The sequence below is a fragment of the Pseudopipra pipra genome, chromosome 4 (assembly GCF_036250125.1).
Source record: "Pseudopipra pipra isolate bDixPip1 chromosome 4, bDixPip1.hap1, whole genome shotgun sequence".
In the NCBI taxonomy this organism is placed as follows: Eukaryota; Metazoa; Chordata; class Aves; order Passeriformes; family Pipridae; genus Pseudopipra; species Pseudopipra pipra.
In genome coordinates, this window is record NC_087552.1 from 30,510,073 (window position 1) to 30,533,489 (window position 23,417).

A 23,417-nucleotide genomic window follows, 5' to 3' on the forward strand; every position below is an offset into this window, starting at 1 on the left:
GGTCTGAAGTAATAGCTTATAGCACGCTTTAATGTTATAAAGTGACAAGGTCAGGGGAAACATGTTCTCAAGCTCCCAAAGCAAGCTGGAGTATTCAGTGCTGTACAAAGACTGACGCTTTAAAATCTCTGGACCTTTGGCCACCGTGCATCGCTGGCAATCGTAAAGTCACACAACTCAGGAAAGCTGAGTGTCCACAGCCTCCGTCAGCCTGTCTCGCTGTGAAGGGACTCTGCTTCCCCCCTGTAGCAGCAGTGGAAATTTCCAGGTCTATTTCTCCGACCCCCTGGAGCAAAGCTTCGCTGAGGAACCTGAAGAAGGCAGTGTTTAGCGTCTGGCCAGATGTATGCAGCACAGGAAACAAAGCACGGCAGGAAGGTGGCAGAGTTGCTCCGATTAAACAGAGGACTTATAGGCTTTCACACTCTCCCAACACGGAAACAGTTATTGAATGGGAAGAAAGGTTAGTCTCGTTTTCCTGCTGGGCTGCATGATAAAATCCCTTTCGCCTGGTGCAAAAATGACGCGGAGCAACACAACAGCTCACTAGGTGGTGAGCTGTGCCGAGCCGGGCGGCTCGCAAACCTCCCAGCAAGCCCAGGGGTAGGGCTAGACTCCGGGGCGGCGGCTGCTGTCACACACCGGGGTCCCGGAGAAGCGCCGGCACCGCCGCCTCTGCTGCCCCACCGCCTTCAGCGCCAGGGGGGCTCACCCACCCTACCGGGGCTCCCGAGGGGCCGCTTCCTTCTCGGGCAGTGCCGGGGGCAGGAGCCGCGGGCTGAGAGGCTCAGGCCAGCGGTGGGGACCCTTTCTGCCGGGAGGAGCAGCCGGTGCCCGGCGGGCAGGGGCGGGGTGTCCCCGGCGCGGGGGCGGTGCGGCGCCGCCGGGGCCGGGCCGTGACCGCGTCCCGCCCCTGGCGGGGCGGTGGCAGCGGCGGCGGCGGTGCGTGCGCGGAGCGGCGCGGCGGCAGTGCCGGCGCGGAGCCGCGGGGAGCCCCGAGCCCGCCGCGGCGGCAGCGGCGCTCAGCGCGGCCGCGCCCATGGCGAGCAGCAGCGGCGGCAGGTAGGGTCGGGCGGGGCGGGGGCCCGCTCCCCCGGCCATGGCTCAGACGGAGCCCCCGAAGGCGGTGCGGCTGTGGCGCGACGCCGCCCTGCGCGCACGGAAGCTGCGGGGCGGCCCCGGCGAGCCCGAGCCTGAGCCCGAGCCGGACGCGGGGCCGCCGGGGGGGCCGCCGCCGCCGCCGCCCCTCGCCGCCGCCGCGACTCGCCGCACGCCCCCGCCGGCGGCGGCGCTGGGGGAGCTGGAGGCGCTGAACCTGAGCGGGCGGGGGCTGGAGGAGCTGCCCGAGGAGGTGGGCGCCGCCCTGAGCGGGCTGCGGGTGCTCAGCCTACGGCGCAACCGGCTGAGCCGCCTGCCCGCCGCCGCCCTGCGCCACCTGGGCCGCCTGGCCGAGCTCGACCTCAGCCACAACCGGCTGCGGGGCCTGGGGGACGGCGGGGCGCTGGCGGGGCTGCGGGGCCTGCGCAAGCTCAGCCTCAGCCACAACGAGCTGGGCGCTGAGGGCCCGGGGCTGCCCCCGCGACTCGCCGAGCTCGGCTGCCTCGAGGAGCTCGACCTCAGCTTCAACCGCCTGCGCCGCCTGCCCGAGGGCCTGGGCCGCCTGCGGCACCTCCGCACCCTCGACGTCGACCACAACCTGCTGCCCTCCTTCCCTGCCCCGCTGCTGGAGCTGGCCGCCCTGGAGGAGCTCGACTGTTCTGGCAACCGCCACCTCGGGGCCCTGCCCGAGGGCATCGCTGCCCTCCGCCGCCTCAAGATCCTCTGGCTGAGCGGCACCGGGCTGGTGGCCCTGCCCGAGGGCCTCTGCCAGCTGAGCGCCCTCGAGAGCCTCATGCTGGACGGCAACCGGCTGCAGGCCCTGCCTGCTGGCTTCGGCAGGCTGCAGCGGCTCAAGATGCTGAACCTGTCCTCCAATCTGCTGGGGGAGTTCCCTTCTGCCATCTTGGCGCTGCACAGTCTGGAGGAGCTCTACCTGAGCCGCAACCAGCTAACCTTGCTTCCCCCTCGCCTTTGTCAGCTCCACCAGCTCCGCACCCTCTGGCTGGACAACAACCGTATCCGCTATCTGCCTGACTCCATTGTGCACCTCCACAGCCTGGAGGAGCTGGTCCTGCAAGGCAACCAGATCGCCATCCTGCCTGAGGGCTTCGGGCAGCTTTCCCGTGTCACCTTGTGGAAGATCAAAGATAACCCCCTCATCCAGCCCCCCTATGAGGTGTGCATGAAAGGCATCCCCTACATCGCAGCCTACCAGCAAGAGCTGGCCCACTCCCAGCCTGCCCTCAAACCCCGCCTCAAGCTGGTCCTCATGGGCCTAAAGGATGCAGGAAAGACCCTGCTGAGACGATGCCTCATGGAGGAAGATAGGCAGAGAGCGGATATGGGAAGCCTGGAGGCAGGGAACACCCAGCCTAGAGGGTTTCCTGGCAAGCATCAGGACGTTGGGAAAGTGCCAGTTGGATGTTGCCCCTTCCCTGAGCTTCAAGACATTTCCTCAGCAAGGGTACCTGTCATGCAGCAGCTGGAACATCTCCCCGCTGAGCAGCAGGAACGTCTCCCCGCTGAGCAGCAGGACATCCCTTCTCACGTCCCCTCTCAGCGAGTGAAAGGGCAGACACCATGCCCTGCACCATCACTGCCACCAAATGCCCCTGAAATACCCTCAGGACTAGGACTGTCAGGAGGCAGCAAGGGCATCGAGGTGATGGACTGGACAGCGGATGCAGAGAGGGGCTTGACATTCATTGTGTATGAGCTGGCGGGGGACCCAAGTTATGATGTGATCCAATCTTTCTTCCTCTCTCCTGGAGCCTTGTACGTGCTGGTGGTGAATTTGAGTGCCTACGTCCCTCAGCACTTCTACCCCTCTGTGGGCTATTTCTTGCACTGGCTCAGTTCCAAGGTGCCCCATGCTGTGGTGTGCATGGTGGGAACCCATGCTGACCTCTGTGCGGAGCGGGAGTTGGAAGAGAAGTGCCTGGACATCCATCACCAGATTGCTCAGCAAGAAAAGAGGGATGCTGAGGGACTCCAGAGCTTAGTCCAGCAGGTGGATGAGGCTCTGGGGCAGGACTTTGACCTGCGCTGCTCCAGCCCGCATGCTGCCTTTTACGGGGTCTCAGACAAGAACTTGCGGCGAAAGAAGGCCCAGTTTCAGTACCTTCTCAACCACCGCCCACAGATCCTCTCTCCAGTGCTGCCTTTCAGCTGCCAGGACCGTTGCCAGGTGCGTCGTCTGCGGGACAAGCTCCTCTCCGTGGCTGAGCACCGGGATATCTTCCCAAACCTGCATCGAGTGTTGCCCAAATCCTGGCAAGTGCTGGAGGAGCTGCACTTCCAGCCACAAGCTCAGCAGCTGTGGCTTAGCTGGTGGGACTCGGCCCGGTTGGGGTTGCAGGCGGGTCTGACAGAGGATCGGCTCCAGAGTGCCCTGTCCTACCTGCACGAGAGTGGGAAGCTGCTCTACTTTGAGGAGCACCTCACCTTGCGGGAGTACGTGTTCCACAACCTGCCACGGCTCATTGACATCCTCAATGTCTTCTGCCAGCGGGATGCCACTGTGCTGCTCCAGAAACTGCTCAGTGACACTCAGATTGACGAACTGAGGACCACTCAGCTCCATCATTATGTGGAGGGCTTCTTGCTGCATGGCCTCCTCCCTGCCCATGTTATCCGTCTCCTCCTTAAGCCCCACATCCAGAGCCGGGAGGATCTGCAGCTCATCCTGGAGCTGCTGGAGAAGATGGGGCTATGCTACTGTGTCAACAAACCCAAATGCAAGCCCTTAAATGGGGCGGCTGCTTGGTACAAGTTTCCCTGCTACGTGAAAAACGAGGTGCCCCATGCAGAGGCGTGGATCAACGGCACCAATCTGAGCGGACAGTCCTTCTTGGTCGAGCAGCTGCAGATTGAATATAGCTTTCCATTCATTTTCCCACCCGGCTTGTTTGCACGCTACAGTGTCCAGATCAACAGCCACGTGGTTCAGCGGTCAGATGGCAAATACCAGATTTATGCCTACCGGGGAAAGGTGCCTGTGGTGGTGAGTTACCGGCCTGCCAGGGGAGCTCTGCAGCCAGACACTCTGTCTATCGCTAGTCATGCGTCCTTACCAAATATCTGGACAGCTTGGCAAGCTATTACGCCTTTAGTGGAAGAACTGAATGTCCTGCTCCAGGAATGGCCGGGCCTGTACTACACTGTGCACGTCCTCTGTTCAAAGTGCCTTAAAAGAGGGTCACCCAACCCACACACTTTTCCAGGTAAGGCACAGCTCAGCTTGCCTTTCATCTCTTCTGGGGCTTTGCCCCTTCTGACGTGGCCCCGTGTCAGCCTTAGCTCCGTTTCTTCTTTTTTTGTTTCTTTTTTCTTTTCTCCTCTGCTCTAACTCCTTTCCTCTGTGATTTGAGTCATGAGAGAAAATATTAGGGTAGCTCCAGGGAGACAGGCTTAAAATAACCCTATTCTGAGATGAGGCGAGTGTTACAACCCCTTTTGCCTGTGCCTTTTCTCTCTGCTTTTTTGGGTTTTGGCCCTGGGAGTTGGTGGTGCCATTGTTGAAAAGGCACTGATCTGTCCTTCTCCTTGTTTTGATTCCTTTGAATGGAACTGTGGTGGGTTTTGTGATTTGGGTTTTTTTTTCCTAATTCCTTTTACCCCACAGCTTCCACTTGGGACAGTTTGTAAACATGGATGGAGATGCCTAAAAGATTGCAGGTGTCCCCTACCCCCTCCTTCAACCCTCCACCCCCAAAACCTGGCCTGTGCTGCAGCATTTCTGAATGCAGGAAAGCCCCTCCTGGTAGACAATGGGTGTGTTGGTCTCCATAGCCCCGTGTAAAAAGCACTTTCTGGTATCTGAACCCTGTCTCCAGCAGGAAGCATTCCTCCCCGAAGAGAGAGGGATGCTCCATCTTCTTTGTTTAAGTGTCTCACCTAGAAATGATTCCCAGACTGCACCTTTTGGAGCTATTATTGAGAGCAATTATTTTTCTTACACTCTCCTCCTTAATCTAACAAAAAAAGCATAATCTCCTTCCTCTGGAATGTGACTAATCGTGGTGCTTTTTAAAGCTCTCACTTCTAAACTTGTGATTTTTATTGGTGCTGTTTTCCAACAGCATCTGTTTTACTTTGTAGGTGTGCAGGTACTGCCTCCTAACCAGTGTCCTCCTTGCTCTGCTTGGGTTTGCTCTGCGGCTTTTGGGGGCCATGGGAAAGGTTCTTTGATGTGTAAATCTGCACGAAATCAAAACACACTGTGCACTGTGAACAGCACCCCAGAAATGTGTATTTTTGCACACACATACAGCCATATTGGAGGTGTGTTGGACATTATTTACAGGTAGCCTGAAATTGTGGGGGGAACTGCAGTATGATTTGAGTTAAAGCAACCAATGGTGCTGAATTGGTTCGTAAGCAAATGTGACTAATAAGGCGTGTTTTTTGGGGGTTTGGTTTCTTTTTTCTTTTTTTTTTTTTTTCTCTCTGGACCTTGAGAATAAGGAGATGGTGTTTGCTCCTCGGCCTGCATCCTAGTTGCTTTGATTGTATCTCCCTCTAGGTGCTCGCTTATGTAAGAGCCACTGGGCTGGGGGTTGAACCCATGCTGTGAGACACTGAGTGGTATCTTGCTGCTGACGTGGTGCTTGAGGAAATGTGATCTGCTTTCCAAAAAAAAAAAAACCAAACCTGAAAAAACTCCCCCAAACAAACCAACAACCCCTCAAAAAACCCCACCAAAATTAGTCAAGATAGCCAACTATATGTGCAATGTGCTGGTGTAACAGGAAGCTATTGAAGGCTTAGTTTGTGAATTCGAGTCTGCAGTCATGTATCTGTTTTTTGTTTTTTGTTTTTTTTTTTATTTGGTGAATGTTTTTTGGCTGTTTCTTTTTTGCCTGTGAGTAGATAATGCATTAAAAGTGAAATTTGAAGAAGTGCCAGACTGTCTGCAGGCAATTGGTGTCATTGCTGACCGGTGACAGTCAGAGCAGGTCCAGAAGCATGAGAGGGGCATTGAAGTTAAAGGGCCTTTTCTTTAATGGGTTTAGCTGTGCCATATATGTTTCCTTAGAGGTAGGAAAGGGTTGTTCTCACCTGGGAACCAGGTCAGGTGTGCTGGGAAGGGAATGCACAAGTAAGCAGTGTGTTGAGCGTGAGAGGAGCTGGGGTTCATGTGCCAGGTCTCCGAATGCCACCTGGGTGATGCTGCCTGTGGAAAGGGGATTGCAGAATTTCTGAAGCACTCCAAGGGGGGAAGTCAGGCCTTGCTGCCAGGGGCACGGGACAGCATCCCAGGCGATCCTACCTTGGGGCAGGGGATGACTTTCTTAACATGGATACTACACGAGTCTAGCTGGGAGAACAGCAGACACGCATGTTTCAAAGGCAAAGCTGATCTGTGGAAGTGCTGAAGAGTGAATAAAGGCTGCAGTTTATTGAGAAACCTGCTTGTCGTCTTGGATGATGATTAAATCTAGCCCAGCTGTGATCTAGAAAATAGGAAAAATGTGAACTGTGATTTGGCTTGGAGAGGCCTGTATGTCTGCATTTAATCTAAAATATTCTTTGCTGTGTATCTGCTCTATGAATAAAGGACTGTTTAAGAGCCCCTGAATGGCAATGGTGAAGCTCAAGATTTTTTTTTTTTCTCCTGATTTTGTTGATCAGGAGGTGTACATGTTTAAAGTTATGCTGTCAAGCTTGCTGTCATGCAAGTGAATCATGGTTGGTGTCATTTTTGACAAGATGTAGGAAAGAGATGGGTCTAATGTTACAAAAATATGTAGTGAGGGAGATGTCATTTTCCTTCCAAGCTCTTTCAGTGAAAATCCCTGGCAATTCTTAAATAGGTCTGTGGGCTTTTTAGGACTGCACTGAAGAACTGCTTTGCAGCCTGTTGACCTTAATAAGGGAAATATTTCTGTGGAGACACTGCCAAATTTGTGCTCAAAAATGGAAGTGCAGTCTGGCTGTGTGTGTGGTTGTGCAATCTGTGTCGTCATTCATGAAACGGATGGTGCATTCTTTGGTCATCCAAAATTTTTATTGGAATCCCCTTCAAAGAGGGGTCTTGGTTGTTCATGTGTTGAGGATTAATCATTGCTTTTCCTCTTCCCTTTCCACCCTGTCCCATGCAGGCACGCTGTGACTTCCATGGATAATAAAGAAATACCCTAGGAACAAGCTACTGTGTATAGAAATGGTTAATAAGAATTGAGATTTTGGATTCAGTCTTCTGAGGCTTTATTGCAAACAAACAGTGAATGAAAGTGATATAAAAATGCCTTGTTAGGGTCCTTTTAAGGAAGTTTTTTCATTTGAAACAATTTTTTAGCTGGGTGAAATAGTAACGGAATTGGCATCTGAGCTGGAATCTTAGTGTGCTTTGAGGCTGCAGTCATCCACTCGGCTGAAAACAACTTGGTGTGTTGAATTTTTTTTGTGCTTTACATTTGCAGTACATATAAATAAAAGTTTTCCTGCCAGGCTAAGAAAGGCGTATCCCTGCTTGAAGTGACCAACAAGAATGATTCACCAGTCCAAGACGATGAGAACTCAGTTAGGTTGTCACAGGCATTGTGAAATGCTCAGATTTGTATGTGATGTTCTTTTAGCCCCTGGACTGAAGGGCTTTTAGGTTATTCATGTCCCATAAGCTATTAAGTGACTTGGGATTGGGGGGTGGAGGTGATTTGCCATCTGTCTGATAGTAGACACGTGTGCTTTGTTTGGACAAATGTGACTGGATTTTCCAAGCCTGCATTCATGTGCACCTGCTAACTGCCCTGCTACTGTCTCCTCTTGCCCTGTGCCAGGCTGGGTCTGGGCCACCCCAGGCTCTTCCAGACTGTGGTTTGTACAAGGTGTCCTGATGTCCTGTGTGTGATTCTTTTGGTGTTTGGGGGGGGGGGGAGGGGGAAAGGGATTATCTTTGACTGGTGGTTTTCTTTTATTCCTGCCTGTAAAGTTGGCTGAATGAATGTAGACATAAGAAAGCCAGGGCTTGTGTCCACTGCAGAAGATGGGCAAAATGCTTTCACAAGACAAGGTGATCTGGGTTTTCACAGAATAAAAATACGACAAAGATGGAAAGCCACAGACAAAGACACTGTGAGAGCCTAGCAGTCCCTTTCCCAAAGGATGTGCCAGAGCAATTGGGGAGCTTTGAGATGCTGGAGGACTAGCAAGAGGTCTCCTGTGAAGAGGAAGTGCACATCTCCCCACCTGTCTTGCTTTCCTCTTCTTGAGGTATCAGAGCAGGGAGATCACAAGCCTCTACTCTGCTTGTCTCCCACATCAAAGGTGAACAGAAGCAGGGATTATATGCCAGTCACCTTCAGGGGTTCAGATGGAGATACAGTGTAGTTCCCCCGTGAGTCTCTCTGTCATGGCTAGAGCAGGGTTAACTAGGCCACCTTATGCACGTGATTCAAAGTGAACCATGCTCACCGTCCCCGCATTGGAGTCAAAAGCAATCAAGAACTCCCTTGGTGGCTGAGATGGACTCAGGACATGGAGAGGTGGAAGATCCCATGATGTGTCACGCTGTCAAGTTACCCATGCAAGGTGAGGCAAGAGCAGGTGAGACTGGTTATGTCAGAAGAGCTCAGAAGTTGCTCCAAAATCTGAGCTGCTGCTCAATGAAAGGCTGATGTCAGGTATCTAATTGTGCTTTGTAGTTACATTTTAAGCAGCTGGGGTTCTTTTCACAGGCAATTGCAGTAGAGTAACACCTGCTTGTTATAGAGCCCGATGCTAGCATTTGGCAGCCTTCTATTTTTCCCATTTGAGGGTGGAGTCTTTTTGCTTGACTTTCAGAGTAGATTCCATGGCTTCTTTGAGGCTGTTGTCACACTATCCTGCAGGCTGTGTCTTCAACAGAGTACTGTGGCATAATCGGAGACAGGGTGGCAAGACTTCAGCACCGTGTGAGCTCTGGACATGGATGATCTGGGTGTCAGGATGAAGCTGAACAGGGCCCTGTGATCCAGGAGAAGAGCAGCATAGATTGGTTGTTGGGCTTGGGGAAGCTAGTGTGATTCTGTATTAGCATGGATAATTGTAGCTGTATTAGCATGGATAATTGACTGAATGAATGGAGACATAAGAAAGTTAGGATCTGTGTCCCTTGCAGAAGATGGGCAAAATGCTTTCACATTTTGAAGTGTGATTTTGTAGCTCTGTTAGCATGGATAATTTAGTTTACCAACTAGAGCTGATTTCCGTGCTGCTGAACTGACAACCTAGAGTGGTGTGACTTCTGTAGGTACTAGTGTAGAAACACGGTAGCACCCTCTTTGCCACTAGGGTTTTTTAGAGATTTCCTTCACATTGAGCTGTGTGTTGCAAGGTGAGCGTTTGAAGTCCCCTTGCTTAGTGGCTGTGGCATCCTCTAATTTACAAAACACATTGAAAGAGACAACAAATATTTTGTGGTCTTGGAGGCAGAGAAATTGCCAGAGGAAGAGTGTGGTATGCGCCATGGATGGCTGCCATGGGACTGTGCCTGGTGGGGTGTAGATGTGGGAGCCAGTCTTTGGAGAGAACTGAAACAGCCAGTGCAGAGCTGGGCTTGTGCTTGACCATCTAGCTTGGAATGGGAGGGAATGTGGATGCCAGAAGAGAGGCTGAGGTTTTGAATTGCCTTCTTAAAGCTGTCCTGCAGTGTCTGGTTACTTTGTATTATGTGCATTGCTTCGTGTGTGTTTGGGGGCTTTTTTTTTTAAAGCCCTTAATATAGAACTTGCTAAAATTACTTGCAATTAGAATGGCAACATGCACATTTAACACTGCTTGAAGAAATCCTCTTCCTTATGCAAAAAGTTCCTACGCGTTTCTGATAAAGGAAAGGTTTCCTGGTATGTCAGCTCTGGTATAAGAAAGCTCTTCTGATTTGTTCCTTAACAACTTGTCTTGCCCTGACCTGTTCCCCATGGGAGTCATTGCTGGGCTTTGAGCCTCTGGACTTTGAGCTGCCATCACTGAACCAGGGAAACACTAGATTTGGTTGAGTGGATCTTTTTGGTTTGATTAGTGAAGCAAAGCAGAGTTCTTGGCCTTCAGTGCATTGCTTTTTTTTTTGTTTGTGTTTTTGGTTTGCATTTTTTATTACAGTCGCTGAAATTTGTAGGAAATGACCTATAAAAAGAGATGCTCAGTACCAAATGATTCTTTGTTTCATTGTGTAAGATGTGTTTAAAGGCTACTGACTCTGGGGATGAGATGAAATGTTGATGTAGGTTTTCCTCTCTTCAGAGTCAGTTAATTATGTGAGGACTGATTCGTGTGCTGCTTCATCATGCTGCGGACACAGGTGCCATGAACTGTGCTTTGCATCGTCTCGTGTGCAGGCATATCTGGTGGTGTGGTGCCTCCTTCTAGAAATGCTTCAGTGTGACAAGTTTTCCCATGTAAGTTTGGTTGAGATTTTGCATGTGCTTGATCCACATGCAGATGTATTACAGGGTCCTTTTGCATCTCGGGAGAGGATGGTGGAAAATCACCAATGGTGCTGAATCATTGTGGCCTTTTGGTGATGTGAACATGTTACTTGACATCGAGATAGAGCTGTGAAAAAAACAAGTGTCAGTTTAAAAACAAAATAAGAGTGCATCTGGTACATAATTCTTCTGTATGCTGTAGTTTCCTGTTGCTTTTGCAGTATTAAGCAGGCAACTGTGATAGCCTAGCGTGCTCTCCTGTTAGTAATTTGCTAGTAATAGTGCAGATTATTTGTTTGGCTCTTGAAAGCAATTTGCCAGGGAAGAAAGGGTAAAATGTATTTAGCAAAAAGTTCTGTGTGGGGTTTGAATTCTTGGAAGTTGTTGATGTACAAATTTTTTTACTATCATCTCCCTTCTGCCCCACCATGTCCTGAGCAGAGGAAGAATAACTTCTGTAGATGTGTAAAGAAGACTGTGATCTGGGAGTTGAACACAAGATGATCAGTTATGTCCTTTTCTCTCCCTGTCCTTGTTTGTGGTAGTTGCACTTGTCATGCAGATGTGGACAACTGTGAGAGTAAGCCCTGTGAGAGGGCTGGCTGGTGCCAAATAAGACCACCTCTTCTCAGGTGAGCTTGTGGATGTGCTTTTTAAGGGAGCACCTCTTAGGGACAAGGAGCAGGAAGGGAGTGCCTAAAGTACTTTGTCAGTTATAACAAACTCCTGCTGCTGCAAACAAAATATGTCAGTGCTTTTGACTAGCTATGAACACATGGGTCTGAGAAAGCAATGCGGATAGATTGTAGGAATCTTGGTCTGCTTGTTGTGGTTTAAGCTATACAGTGATCTTGCCTATATCAGGAGAGCTGATGGGATTCTGGTGACCACAGTGTGAAGATACTGTGTTCTATACAGAGGGTGAGGAGGCCTTGGTGTTTTTAGAAGCTGTTGAGCAGATGCAGTTAACAGTCTTCAGTGGAAAGATCACCTGAATGTGGCCTTTGTTCCAGCTGAGGAACTGGGAGAGCTTTGTCCTCTAGCAACTTCTTTCTTGGGAACCAGATGTAAGAACTGGGACTGGAGGGGTTCAAGACCTGTGAAAAAACTGACTGGTTGGCTTTGGGAGCAGTGTAATTCAGGGTGTTCAGATGGACCATCTTTGAGGGCTTATGGTTCTACCTCAGCAGGCTGCTGGAGGCTGAAGTCATTTTGTACTTGTGGTATTTTCCTAGCCAAAACGTGGTGCTGAATGCACTGATTGGGTTGCCGACATGGTCAGTGGTAGTGTGGTTTCGGACTGCTGCAGGTTCCGTGGTCAGGGGTGAGTTGCCTGTGGCCAGTGGGTGAAGGCTGTGTTCAGACTGAGCTGTGACTGCTGGAGTGCTTGCCTGCTGGAGGTGGTTGTGGTTTAAAGCGAAACCTTAATTTCAGTTTTGTCTTTTATTCCCAGTGGTCATTTTCAAGAGCTCTGAGCTTCTCCCAAAGGTTTACAGAGAGTAGCTACTTACTAGTTTTAGCTGTGGCTATGTGGGACTCCTAGGGGATGGGTGTGAAGGTGGCCTAGTACGTAGAGACTTTACAAAGTAACATTAATTTTGAATTGACAGTTCAGCATGGCAGGCTCTGCATGGAGCAAATGAGCATTGAGGTGAGGAAGATGCTTCTGTGGGGTAGTCCATTAAACTGAGCACTTTGTGAGGATCAGACTAAACTGAGATGTAAGGGCAAGTAACCTTCAGCACCAAATAAAGCTGCATCTCAAATCCTGTTCAGACCTGTCCTGTTTTGCCACACGCTGACTCAGATGTGGTGCTTGAATATTCCAGGAGGAGTATTGTTGTTGATCTAGGTTACATTGAATTGTGCTAATGAGATGATGGGAGACTTCTGCTGGGCTTTTATTAGGGGGGTTTCACAAGCTTGTTTAAGTGCATTTCTATAAGACTCTGTATGAAAGCAATACCAAGATATCTTCCCCTTTACCCACTTTTAGGGTGATGCTTGCCAAGAGTCCAGTTTAGATAAGTATTTTTATTTGTGTTACATGAAGGAACCCAGACCTCCCAGACCATTCTGGGAAAGCTCCCTCCTCCTTCGCTTTCTGTAGAGGTTTTAGGTTGTTCCTGTTACGGTGATCGAGATGATCAAGAATGAAGTACTAAAAAATGGGGTAATGGCTTGTGATAGCAATCCATTCTGATAAGCAGTCATCTCGTATTGACCTTCCTGACATTTGCATTTGTATCTTTCCACTCTCTGTCTGTATTTATATTGTGGATAACTCACCAGTCTGTACACGTGTTCTCCTCTATTGCATTATAGGGAAAATAGCATAATTGTCTGTAAAATTGCTAATCTTTGCACTTTTCAGGATTACTTCCTCAACAGATAATAATATGCAGCTGTACTTACTGTGGTGTGTGACAGGGAATGTTTCAAGTTATTTATGTCTTTTTCATTTGGTTCTTCTCCAAAAAAGAGCAGAGCAGCCGGGGCATTGTCTATATGGGAGCAAAGGGATTTGAGGCAGGTACATAACTTAGTTGTCCCATCGCTTTTGTAATTCTTTGTCTTCCTTATCTGTGAAGTGGGGAGTGGCTCACAGGAACAATGACCTTCCTTAGCAGGGGGATTTAGTCATGATGGGACCTATAGGAGCTGGAGCAGAAGAAATAGTAGGGTTGCAGCTGAGCTGCTCAGCACACCTCCGTTGAGAGATCTGCAGTGTGGGAGGCGTCTTGCAAATTGCAGACTCGCCCAGGAGTAGTCCAAGGGCATGGGAAATCATAAATCCAGAAAAACTGGTCTCTGACTGAGCAGCAGCTGTGTGGTCCCAAACTCTCACTCAGTCATGGGAAGCTGTTCCTGGGCCTAAGCTGGTTTTAAAGAGCACTGTAGGTTGAGAGAACAGCTGCTGGCTTGGCCTCCACTGCCTTATTGTGTTCTTTGAACCAGCCAGCCTCTGTCCCACTGTTGAACTTTTTGAGTGACTCCATCTTGCACCACCATATTGCTGAGCAGCCAGACCAGGAACAAGCAGTGAGAGCTGGGATAATCAGTTCTGGCTCAAAGTAGTCCCCAGGTAGTCCTTTGGATGAGTTGGCTTTCTTGGGGAAGCCTCATCTGGACTGTATCTTCTGGAAGCCAGCATGCTGTATCCAGAGAGGAGTAAGCAGGTGGACAAGTCCATGCTGCCAGAACAATTCAGGTGGAAAGAGATGGACAAACTTATCCTTTTAATATGTCTGTGCTACTGCAATGAGAGGAAGAGATAGATGATTTTGTGTGTGTTTCCTCTCCTGGTCTGCATAGGGTGTCTTACCTCCTTGCTGTGTGTGGTTGTATTTTTGCATTGGTTTTGCATGGCAAGGTTTTGGTATCGGGAATGGGGCACAGGGAGCCCTGCAGGGGTTGCCTCTGAGATGCTGCTAGAAACTTCCCCTCTGTCTGACAGAGCCAATGCCAGATGGCTCCATGATGGACCCACCACTGGCCAAGGCTGAGCCTATCAAAACCCTGTGCAGCAGCAATTGCAGTTGGAGTAGGTGGGTGCCCGAAGGAGGCTGTGATCCCATGAGAAGCCTGTGCTGGAGCAGACTCTGGGCAGGACCTGTGGACCCATGGGAGCCCATGCTGGGGCAGGTTTGCTGGCAGGACTTGTGACCCTGCGGGATCCTACGCTGGAGCAGTTCATGAAGAACTGCAGCCTGTGGGAGGGACCCCACACTGGAGCAGGGAAAAATGTGAGGAGTCCTTCCCCTGAGGAGGAAGGAGCAGCAAAGACAATCTGTGATGAACTGACTGCAACACCCCTTCCCCCCCACCCCCCGTGCCACTGGAGAGGGATGAGATAAAGTCAGGAGGGAAAAAGTCAAGAGTGAAGTTGGGCCCAGGAAGAAGGGCTGGGTACGGCAGAGGTATTTTAAGGTTTGCCTTTATTTCTCACTGCCTTTCTCTGATTTGATTGGTAAAAAATTAAACTAATTTTCCCAAGTCAAGTCTGTTTTGCCCATGATGGCAATTGGTGAGTGATCTCTCCTTGCCCTTATCTCAGCTCTTGAGCCGTTCATTGTATTTTCTCTCCCCTGTCCCGTGGAGGAGGGGGTGATAGAGCAGCTCTGGTGGGTGTCTGGCATCCATCCACCCACCACAATTTTATAGGCAGAACTGCTGGATGGGGTTGAATGTGCTGCAGCAGAGGGTGCTTGGTGGCAGGTTTCCAAACCAGGGAGTCAGCAGCAAGCACCAGGCCTACTTACACATGTTGTGTAATCAGATGAGTTTTCAGCTCCCCGTGCGTTTCTCTAAATCTTCCTTTTGAACAGCCTCTTTCTTTGCCCGAGAGAGATTTTCATGCTCTTATTTCAGACAAGGATGCACACACTAGATATGGAAAATTCCCATATCCATATGACTCCGGTATATCAAAGTGGCTAAACTTAGAAAATCTAACAAAAAAGAGCTTCCCCTTCCTGTGATCTGACATAACATTTCTTGGTCGCTGTTATTTTTACTATGGAACAGCTTAAATCTATTTTGGTTGGGCACTAAGTGATGGCTACAGTGTGAAAGAAGAAATTTGTTTCTGTGAAGTCAGGCAGCTGTGCTGCAGCTTCAGGGCTCTGAGGGCAGCCTGCTCAGGCTGAACATGTGCCAGCACTGTGTTGGGGCCCCCTGACAATCCTACTCAGCTCTCTCGAGTCCTGCCCACTCGGAGAGGGTCTGTGGGGCTCAGAGCTTTGATGGCAGTTAAATTTTTCAGCATCTTATAATGAGCAGGAGTGGTGATGGATTTTAACACACACATGCAGACCCCACTACCTTACTCATCCTCTAGATTCTAGGAGGACAACATAAGAAAGATGTTGTTTTACTGGCACCAAAGTGGGGAGACAACTTCACGCACAATGGGAATTTGTAGGAACTAGCCATGCCTCTGGTTTCACAGGTCTCTTTAGTACATGGACTTCCTTTCACTGTACACTGTTAGGACCAGGACTGAGCCATTCCCATCTGGAAAATGCGCTGGTGTAATCATGCTCTGCTGGAGCACCTTGAGCTCTTGTTGTCAGGAATATATAATTCAAACTTTCAAACTTTTTTACTCGTTTTAGTTGGTTGGTTTTTTGGTTGGTTGGTTTTTTAAGCCATCTCCTTTGTTAAAACTGGCTCTGTGGAGCTTTGAGCTCATGTTTTATTACAGCTGACTGCTGTGCTTCAGCAGCCTTCTGACTTGTTTCCGAACATCCCACACCTGCTTTCATTGAGATGGACTGAAGGCAAGCAACTGGGGTGTTGGGAAGAGACACCATTGCTTGCTGGCTGCAATATCCCAGAAATCTGTGAAGCAAGAATTTATGTCTCACTTTTTTATAACTGTAAGCTTCCGACAGACAGTTGTGTAGAAAGGTTCCTCACTCTGAAACTTTAGTCATCTCCAGATACTTTTGCTCAGGTTCATGATGGCGCCAGAGGGATACATAGGGAATGAAACTGCAGTGTTTTTTGTCCTCACTAAAAGGTCAGTCAGATCTCTGTACCTGAACCTGTGCTGTCAGGAGTTTTGGGCAAGGAGTCTTGCTCATGCTGTCACATGAAGGATCATGCTGTGATCTAGCATTGATGATGTTTTCATGACAGCTTGAGTAAGGGAGAAGTTTGTAGTTTCTCAAAGGAGCATGCATGTGCCCTGAGGGAGCCCTACAGGCACTGAGGTGATCGTTACTGGATTTTGACAAGATCTTAACTGATGCTTGCATAGGCAAATAATTCAGCTCAGCAAGTAGCTGCTGTGGTCAGCTCACTAGGATGAGATGCTGAAATAAATGGTCAAGAGTTGAGTCTTGTTTGTCTCTTTTCCTAAACAACATATTTGTGCCTCCAAGGCTCAGCCAAAGTAAAGACTTCTTTGGATGAAAGAAAAGTTTGGGAACCTTCCCCTGGGATCAAAAAAAAAGTGTCTTTCTCTGTCATCTTTTGTAACAGAAAGCTATCATAAAGTTTTTGAAGCTGCCTGTTACTTTTAACTTGTCCTTTGTCCTTCATTGAAAGAAATCACATCTTCTCTGACAAAAGAGTGCCTACCATGTTATGTACATACACACATGCACATTTTTGAGTGCCTGCAGTGTTAAGAAAATGTTGCTGAACAAGGCACAACCATGCTAAAGTTATTCACACGGGGATCTGATAAAAAAAAAAGGTTGAAAATAAACAAATGTCCTCCCCTAACAAACCATTGGATTGGAGAGAGTGTGATGAGAGGATATGTTTTATGAGCTGGTTTGGGAAGTGCAGTAGGCTGACTGAATCTGTGACTTGGATTTCTGGCCTAGCATTTTGCAGGTGCTAAAAGTGTGCTTCCCATTAAAAGCTGGCAGCTGCAAGTGTGGCAGGGTGTCTGGCAAGGGGAAGCTGAGCAGCATGGCTGTTCACTTACTGCATGGCTGCTCCTGCCTCTGGGTAGCAGAGTGAATGCTGGCAGCATGGCCCTTGTAGTTGCCCAGCCTCTAGTTCATTGCCAGAATGGCATGACAAGTTGTCATGTTTTATGGCAGACCTATGGCCAGGCTCCAGGTCAGAGATTTATCACTGTTACCTGTGCTCCCTGAAGTATTTAGTGTCAGGATTTCCTTGAAACAGCACCTCTGGTTGAAAGCCGTGTTGCAAAACAGCCTCTGCTCTGCAGCTGCTGCGTTGTACAAGTTTTGTGCATGATTTTGCTTCTGTGGCATATATCAAGTGTATCCAGCCCCATCTGAATCTTGCAGGTGATTGTTGGAACTGGGAGCTGCCCACAAAGTTGTGATTCTGCTGGAGACGGCATTTTTGCCACTTGCTTTATGCTGCTTTATCCTCATTGCATAATGCAGCATGATGCAGATAATCCAGTCATCATTACAAAAGGATTTAAAACTCTTTTTTAATCAGAAGTCATTTTTAATAAAACTTTACCTTGCTTGGAGGACTGTTCTCTTGGCTTGTGTGTTTAAGAAAAATGCAGGAGGCTGAGGAAGGTGGGAGGGAACCAGATTAGGGAGAAGGGAGCCGGGTGCTTCTCTCTGGCTCCGAGGCAGCTGGTGGTGAAGTCCAGAGCTGTGGGACATGTTTCCACTAGCACCAAGCAGGCAAAATCCTTATGTGTGCAGATAGAAGCATCTAGTAGGTGTGTGCTTTCTCTGAATTTTTCCCTCACAGAGCACACTTGTGGTGGCAGGGGACAGAAGGAAAGGCTCGCTCTAGTCCAGTCTGGTTTATGCTTCCCCTTTCAACCCTCTGCGTCCAAAACACTGGTAGTCTTCTGGGGCCTCCTGCATCTCAAAACAAACTGTGGTCCTAGACAAAGTGCAGCAGGGGAAGGGGTGCTCTTTGCTTCTCTTCTGATGGCCATTTGTGTGTGACTGATCTTGTTTCTTTGGTTGTTGCTCTGCCATTGTATTGTGTAAAGTGAACTGTCGAAAATAACACGTGAACTCTGAGTTGCCCAGGAACATGTCCTCCTCTCCTCCTGTATGCTGGCATTTTGCCCACTTTTCTGGCAGCAGCCACACTTGCTTCACCTCCCCTCAGAGCAAGCCTGGCTAGGGGCCTGAACTCCAGTGCTGAACGACATTTGAGAGCAAGCATCCTGCTGCTTCATGTGTTTTTCAGTCCCAGTAGTCCTCGCTCTTGGGATATCTCAACCATATGCTTAAGATGTCTCTCCTCTTCGATCAGTTTGAGTAAATGACTGGGAAGTTTTAAGGCTGGCTGTTCCTAAGACAGATCCCCTCTGAGGGGATTGGTGCTGGGCATATTCAGAGGAGAGCAGCAAGCTTGCAGTTCAGGTAAGTTGGTGAAACATCTGAAGGAGAGGGGCCAGGGCTGTGTTGCAGTGACACTGGTAAGTATGTCAGAGTTATCACCTGGTGGAAATCTGCCTGGAGAAAACCTGGAAGTAATACAGGTTTACAGCACAAATAGTTAGGGTACCAGGAAGGAGCTCAGCTCTGAGACAGTCCCATGATCTCCTGGGAAGGTGCTGGGGAGTAGAGGAGACAGTGGAGGAATTAGGTGTTCTCCTATCAATACTGCTGCCTCTCTGAGCTGCTGATGAGTTTTTTACAGGCCCCAGGGCTCTCTCCTGTTTCAGTAGTAAGCATGACTACCATAGAAGTGATTTTTAAGCAGCAAAAATGGATGCTGCAATTTACCTTTGGGCACTGAGAACCCAGAACAGATGGCACTTAGCAGGCAATGAGCTCTGCAGGAGTTAAGTAGCAAAGCTATTGTTTCTGAATTGGTGTGACTTACCATTGGAAGGCATTTCAGTGGTAGAATAAAAAGTAGTAAGAATTGGTTTTGGCAGAGATAGTAAAACAATCTCTAATATTAAGTCTATAAGTAAACACTTTTCCTTGGGCAAAAGGTATTTTTAAGCAAAAGCTAGCTATTTTGTTGATTTACAGTTATTACTTGTCACTTGTTTGGATATTAGGGAACTAGAGGGTTCAGAGAAGAATGGTTAAATTATTGGAAGTGCTAAAGAATCACCACAAAAATTAAAAAAAATAATTAAATTATTAGTTTTCATCCCCTCTGGAAAGGGAACAAGTAAAAGCTATTAATGGTAAAAGGATAGACAAAGCTTTGTTCTTGATCATTGAGCAATACAAAGCCAGCAGCTTGCTCAGACTTCGAATACAGCAATTTTGGTAATAACAAATATTTTTAAAACCAAACAGAGAAGATATGAAACACAAATCAGTTCTCTACATCTGTTGGCACAGGGAAACTCGGGCACTGAGCTTTGTGGAGTGCTGCTTGGGCACTGCCATGTGCACCAACAATGCTTTTCTAGTGGCCTAACGCATGAGACCAAGAGGAAAGTTGGCCAGTGGTCTCAGTGCTCTGCTCCCTCTGATTTTAGCTATATAGCTTGATGCAAATCTACACCACACTATGTCTGACAAGGAAGAAACACTTGACTAAGGATGTACTTATGAAACTTCAGTGTAAAGGGAAAAAATATATGCAGAGAAGCAAATTATATCTGATGTCCTTGTAATTAAGGAAACTTCAGGTTCCTAGTCAGCTAACACCATACCTGTGGTCAGCATGTAGTGTGGGGATTGTTATTAGCTAGTAGAAAGTAGGTAGCTTTGTAGGAAAAGAGCCAAGGAGGCATTTTGTTTCAATTAAGCATGAGCTTAGAATAAATTCTGTGACGTACATGCATAGACCAAATTCTGCAGTAAAGTGACTTCAATACAAAGTCATGTTAATAGATTAAAACAGAGATTAGTTTAAGCCAGTTCAATAACCAGGTAAAACAATTGATTTAAAATTTGAGGATGAGTGGGACCTATGATGTTTAGACTTTGCTCCTTAGACTAGTCAATGAAGAAGGGTAAAAAAAAAAAAATGTTCCTGTGCTTAAGTGGGCTCTGTGTTTGTCCTGCTGAACAGCAAATGTTTTAGAGTGACCAAAATAGCTTTCCAGAGGAGTATTGCGCAGGCATCTCACCTTAAATGATCTGGGAGAGAATAGTTACCACAACAGGTTTGAAAATATAGCACCTTCCAATTCAGTTTGCAGAACACACTGAAGCATTGGAATGGCCCTAAGGCAACAGCAACTCATGGAGCCAAGTTACTTTCACCTAGAAAGGAGATTATTTAATTTCAGGGAAAACCGTTGGGCAGGACATGTACGTGCATGTCTTGCGTGTGTGTTTTGGTTTGTTCTCCTTTTTCTTGTCTGGCAAAAGGCAAGTAAATAATAAAAATATAAAAGCAAAAAGGTTACTGCAAAGGAAACTTCATGTTTTTCACTCCCCGGCTGGACTTCGGTGAATTTCTAGAAGAGGGGCTTCATGGCCACGATCCTGCCTTCAGGCATGGCATGCATGGACATCTTGTGGGGAAGGAGCAAGTCAACAAGGAAAAAAACTTGACCCAAGTGCTCTTCCAGCCTTTGTCTGTCTTCAGCACAGAGATTTGTGTCTTCAATAATGCTTAAAGACACCTTGCCAGTAAATGGTCTGGTCTCTTTGTGAACCCTTGTATTGCAGCAGGGAGTTCTGCAGCTTGTGCTTCCTATTGCTTTTCTTCAAGTGCACCACACTGTACCTGTGTCGAGGCTTTCTAGTGTTTGAGTTGGAGCAGGCAGAAAATAATCAGTCAGTTCAGGGTGCAGTATTGTAGCTAGACTATTGTGAGGAAAAATATCTTGCAGACTTGCCTAATTCTCTAAATTTAGCAGAAGGGCAGGCAGAGGTCTGGCCCTGCTTCATAAGTTGCATAAGGCTGGAAGTCAGCGGGACTGAGTCTTGTAAGCCCTGCTCCAGGGGCTGGCTTTTCACACAGCCAGCTATTAATGTGTTGTGATCCAAACATAAGAGCCAGAGAGGTAGCAGCATGCTGACCAGTCCTGGTAGCTCCCTCCAAACTTCAGTGAACCCTGCTTGTTAACTTTGTTTATTACATTAATGTCATTGAGAGCTCTTTTTTTTTCCTTTAGTGGAACCTGCATTGTGCTGATCATCTGGATGAAAGAAGGCTTAGCACCTTCACTGTTATGAAGGTGTAATAGCTTTGGAATTACTGTTTGGTGGAAGTACTTTGGAAGTACTGAAAGGTGGACTCAGACTGGTGCGAATTGTTGCTGTTTGAACTGTCTGCAGCCAGTTTTGTCTGGAGTTCAGGTGGATTCTCTGTTTGCAGTCATGCCTTGCTGTTACTGGGTGAGGACAGGTTGGGGCTGGCTGCAGCTTTCTCTCCAGCTGGTCCCTTGCTTTGGCAGATTGAGAAAGTGCTCATGGCAGATACGGCTGAAGGGGTGGAATTAAAAATAACCAAAAGGTAGATTCTGGGCTTGGTTACTCAGTGACAGGCCTATTTCTATTCTGGGATGAGGATAATTCGCACTGAGCTCATTACACCATGACTCTCCCTTAAAATGCCTTGACAGTCAATTTCGTTCCAGCTAATAAGGTCCTAAAATGTTAATGAGGCAAATCAATTTTTCATGGCTTTGTATTGCAGTCGTCAGAAAGTGCTGTGTTGCAACCTGCTAATTCAAGAAGCTTTTTAGATATTAGAAAGACAGCAAAATATTCAGCAATTTGGAGGATGCTTTGTTTTCTCAATTTCTCCCCAGTGCCTCCTCTCATTTTTCTAAGCCTTTATGCTGTGCTATTTGCTTGTCCCTTTTGGTCACATCCTTTCTGCAGTGTCTGCTCTGGTCAGTAATGGGAGGACGTGGCTTGCTCCCACCTTCCCCACTGCACAGGGAGAAGGATGGAGTGCCCAACAGAAAAGGTAGAGTTGAAGCTGGACAAGGGAAGCTACTCATGCTGAAATACTATTTGAAGTACACTGAGTTTGATGGAACAGAGTGGAGATATGACATCATGTTCATCCTCCTCTCTTATCTTTTTGGGAGGGGCGGTAGTGTCAAAAGTCACAGCCTTCTCTCCTCATGGCAATTTGCTGAGATGTCAGTGTTACCTTGCATAAATGCTGTCTGTGCTCAGTATTTCATGGTTGCTGAAAGAGGAGAGAGAAGTTGCATTCATTGTGTAGCCACATGGTTGGTAGATCAGTTACGTGCACTGGCTTAGGAATAGGTTAGATGCCAACCATCCTTTCTCTGAGCTGCTTATGTTATACTGTCAGAAGATGACAGAAGGGCTCAAACTTTCATGACTGCTCCCGGAGTTATTTTGAAGGAGCTGTTTTGATCATTTTCTACTGCTCTCCACATTCTCGTTTGTGAGTGTGCAGATAGTAAGTACCAAATCGTGTGATTTGGGAAATGAATGGGGTTTTTTTTGTTTTACTTTTAACTGAATTCCAGTTCTAACTATAATTAACTTCTCTGTGCCTGAGAAGAAGATAATTAACTAATGTTTTGGGACAAATGTAGATTTTTCCAACTTTTATACTTGGAAACCTTGTACTGTCACACTGGGAAAGGATGATCTCAAATAACTCCTGAGGGGATATTAGTGTATAAGTTGTAAATTGGTACTTTGAATAATTATCCTCCTGTAGCTACTGAGTCAAGCATCCAGAATGCTTTCCTCACAACTCCTCCACCCAGAGGTATTCTCAGTTCAGTTCTGAAGGCTTCACTAGAGCTTTTGCAACCACTGAGGTGTGCCAATGTCCTCCTCTCCTGTGATAGGGTTAAGATCTAGCCGACCTTATAATGACTTGGGGAAGGAGGAGGGTGTTTAACCCCCTTAAGCCTTTCAGACCATAGCTGGTGTTTGTGTGACTCTCCCCTTCCCTGAGTGGCTAAAATTAAAGTTAGTGATTGCCAGGTAGAGCATCTGTTTCCGTGTGTCTCCTGGACAGGCCCTGCAGAGCACCTTAGCCTTTGACACAGCCCCAGGCTTCCTGCCAGGGTAATTAGTCTTGTAGCTCCATGGGTAGGAGATAAAGTGCAGGGTGATCTCAGCTGCTGTGGGGAAGAGCTGCCTGGGCTTGAGCTGAGCGCAGCTTCTGCTCAGGTCTGGGGTTCCTGGCCTGGAAAACTGCGGCTCTGGGTCCTGAAGCTTGACTTGTCAGCTCCAAGCTGAAAAGCACTTCTGTCTGTTTCCAGAGGTTATTTTGTGTTTCTGTCATCTCACATGAATTAAGAGCCTTGGGAAAACAATTTCCTGTGTAGCCAGCTGGGAGAATATTCAAGGTGAGCCATATATATATCAACAGCTAGAGCTGTGAGGCTTGGAGATGAGGTGATGGCTCGACAGACACCTGGTCCTGTGAATGCAGGAGCTGGAAAGCTCTCCAGTGCTTGGATCAAGCAGCAGCTCCATGGCTGAGCCTGCCCCTCTGGCAGTTGTGATGCTCTAGCGTGGAGCTGAGCACCCCCAGGAGACTGCTCTGTATTCAAGGAAGGTGTCATTGTTGACGTTTTTG

The 23,417-nt window shown here is 48.2% G+C and overlaps 1 protein-coding gene across 3 annotated transcripts in view; it reads left to right on the forward strand.

Annotated features, from left to right (window-relative positions):
* Window positions 1-969: 969 nt before the first annotated feature.
* Window positions 970-23,417, forward strand: part of MFHAS1 (multifunctional ROCO family signaling regulator 1) — a 34,350-nt gene continuing 11,902 nt past the window's right edge. For 2 of the 3 annotated variants that reach the window (XR_010430084.1, XM_064652203.1), the window contains exon 1: window positions 972-4,322. Coding sequence is in view for 1 of the 3 variants with exons in the window: in XM_064652203.1 (XP_064508273.1) it covers window positions 1,100-4,322 (3,223 nt within the window). In the remaining 2 variants the exon portion in view is untranslated. Of the gene's footprint in view, window positions 4,323-23,417 lie in introns of all 3 variants that reach the window. The other variant, XR_010430085.1, reaches the window with a different exon arrangement.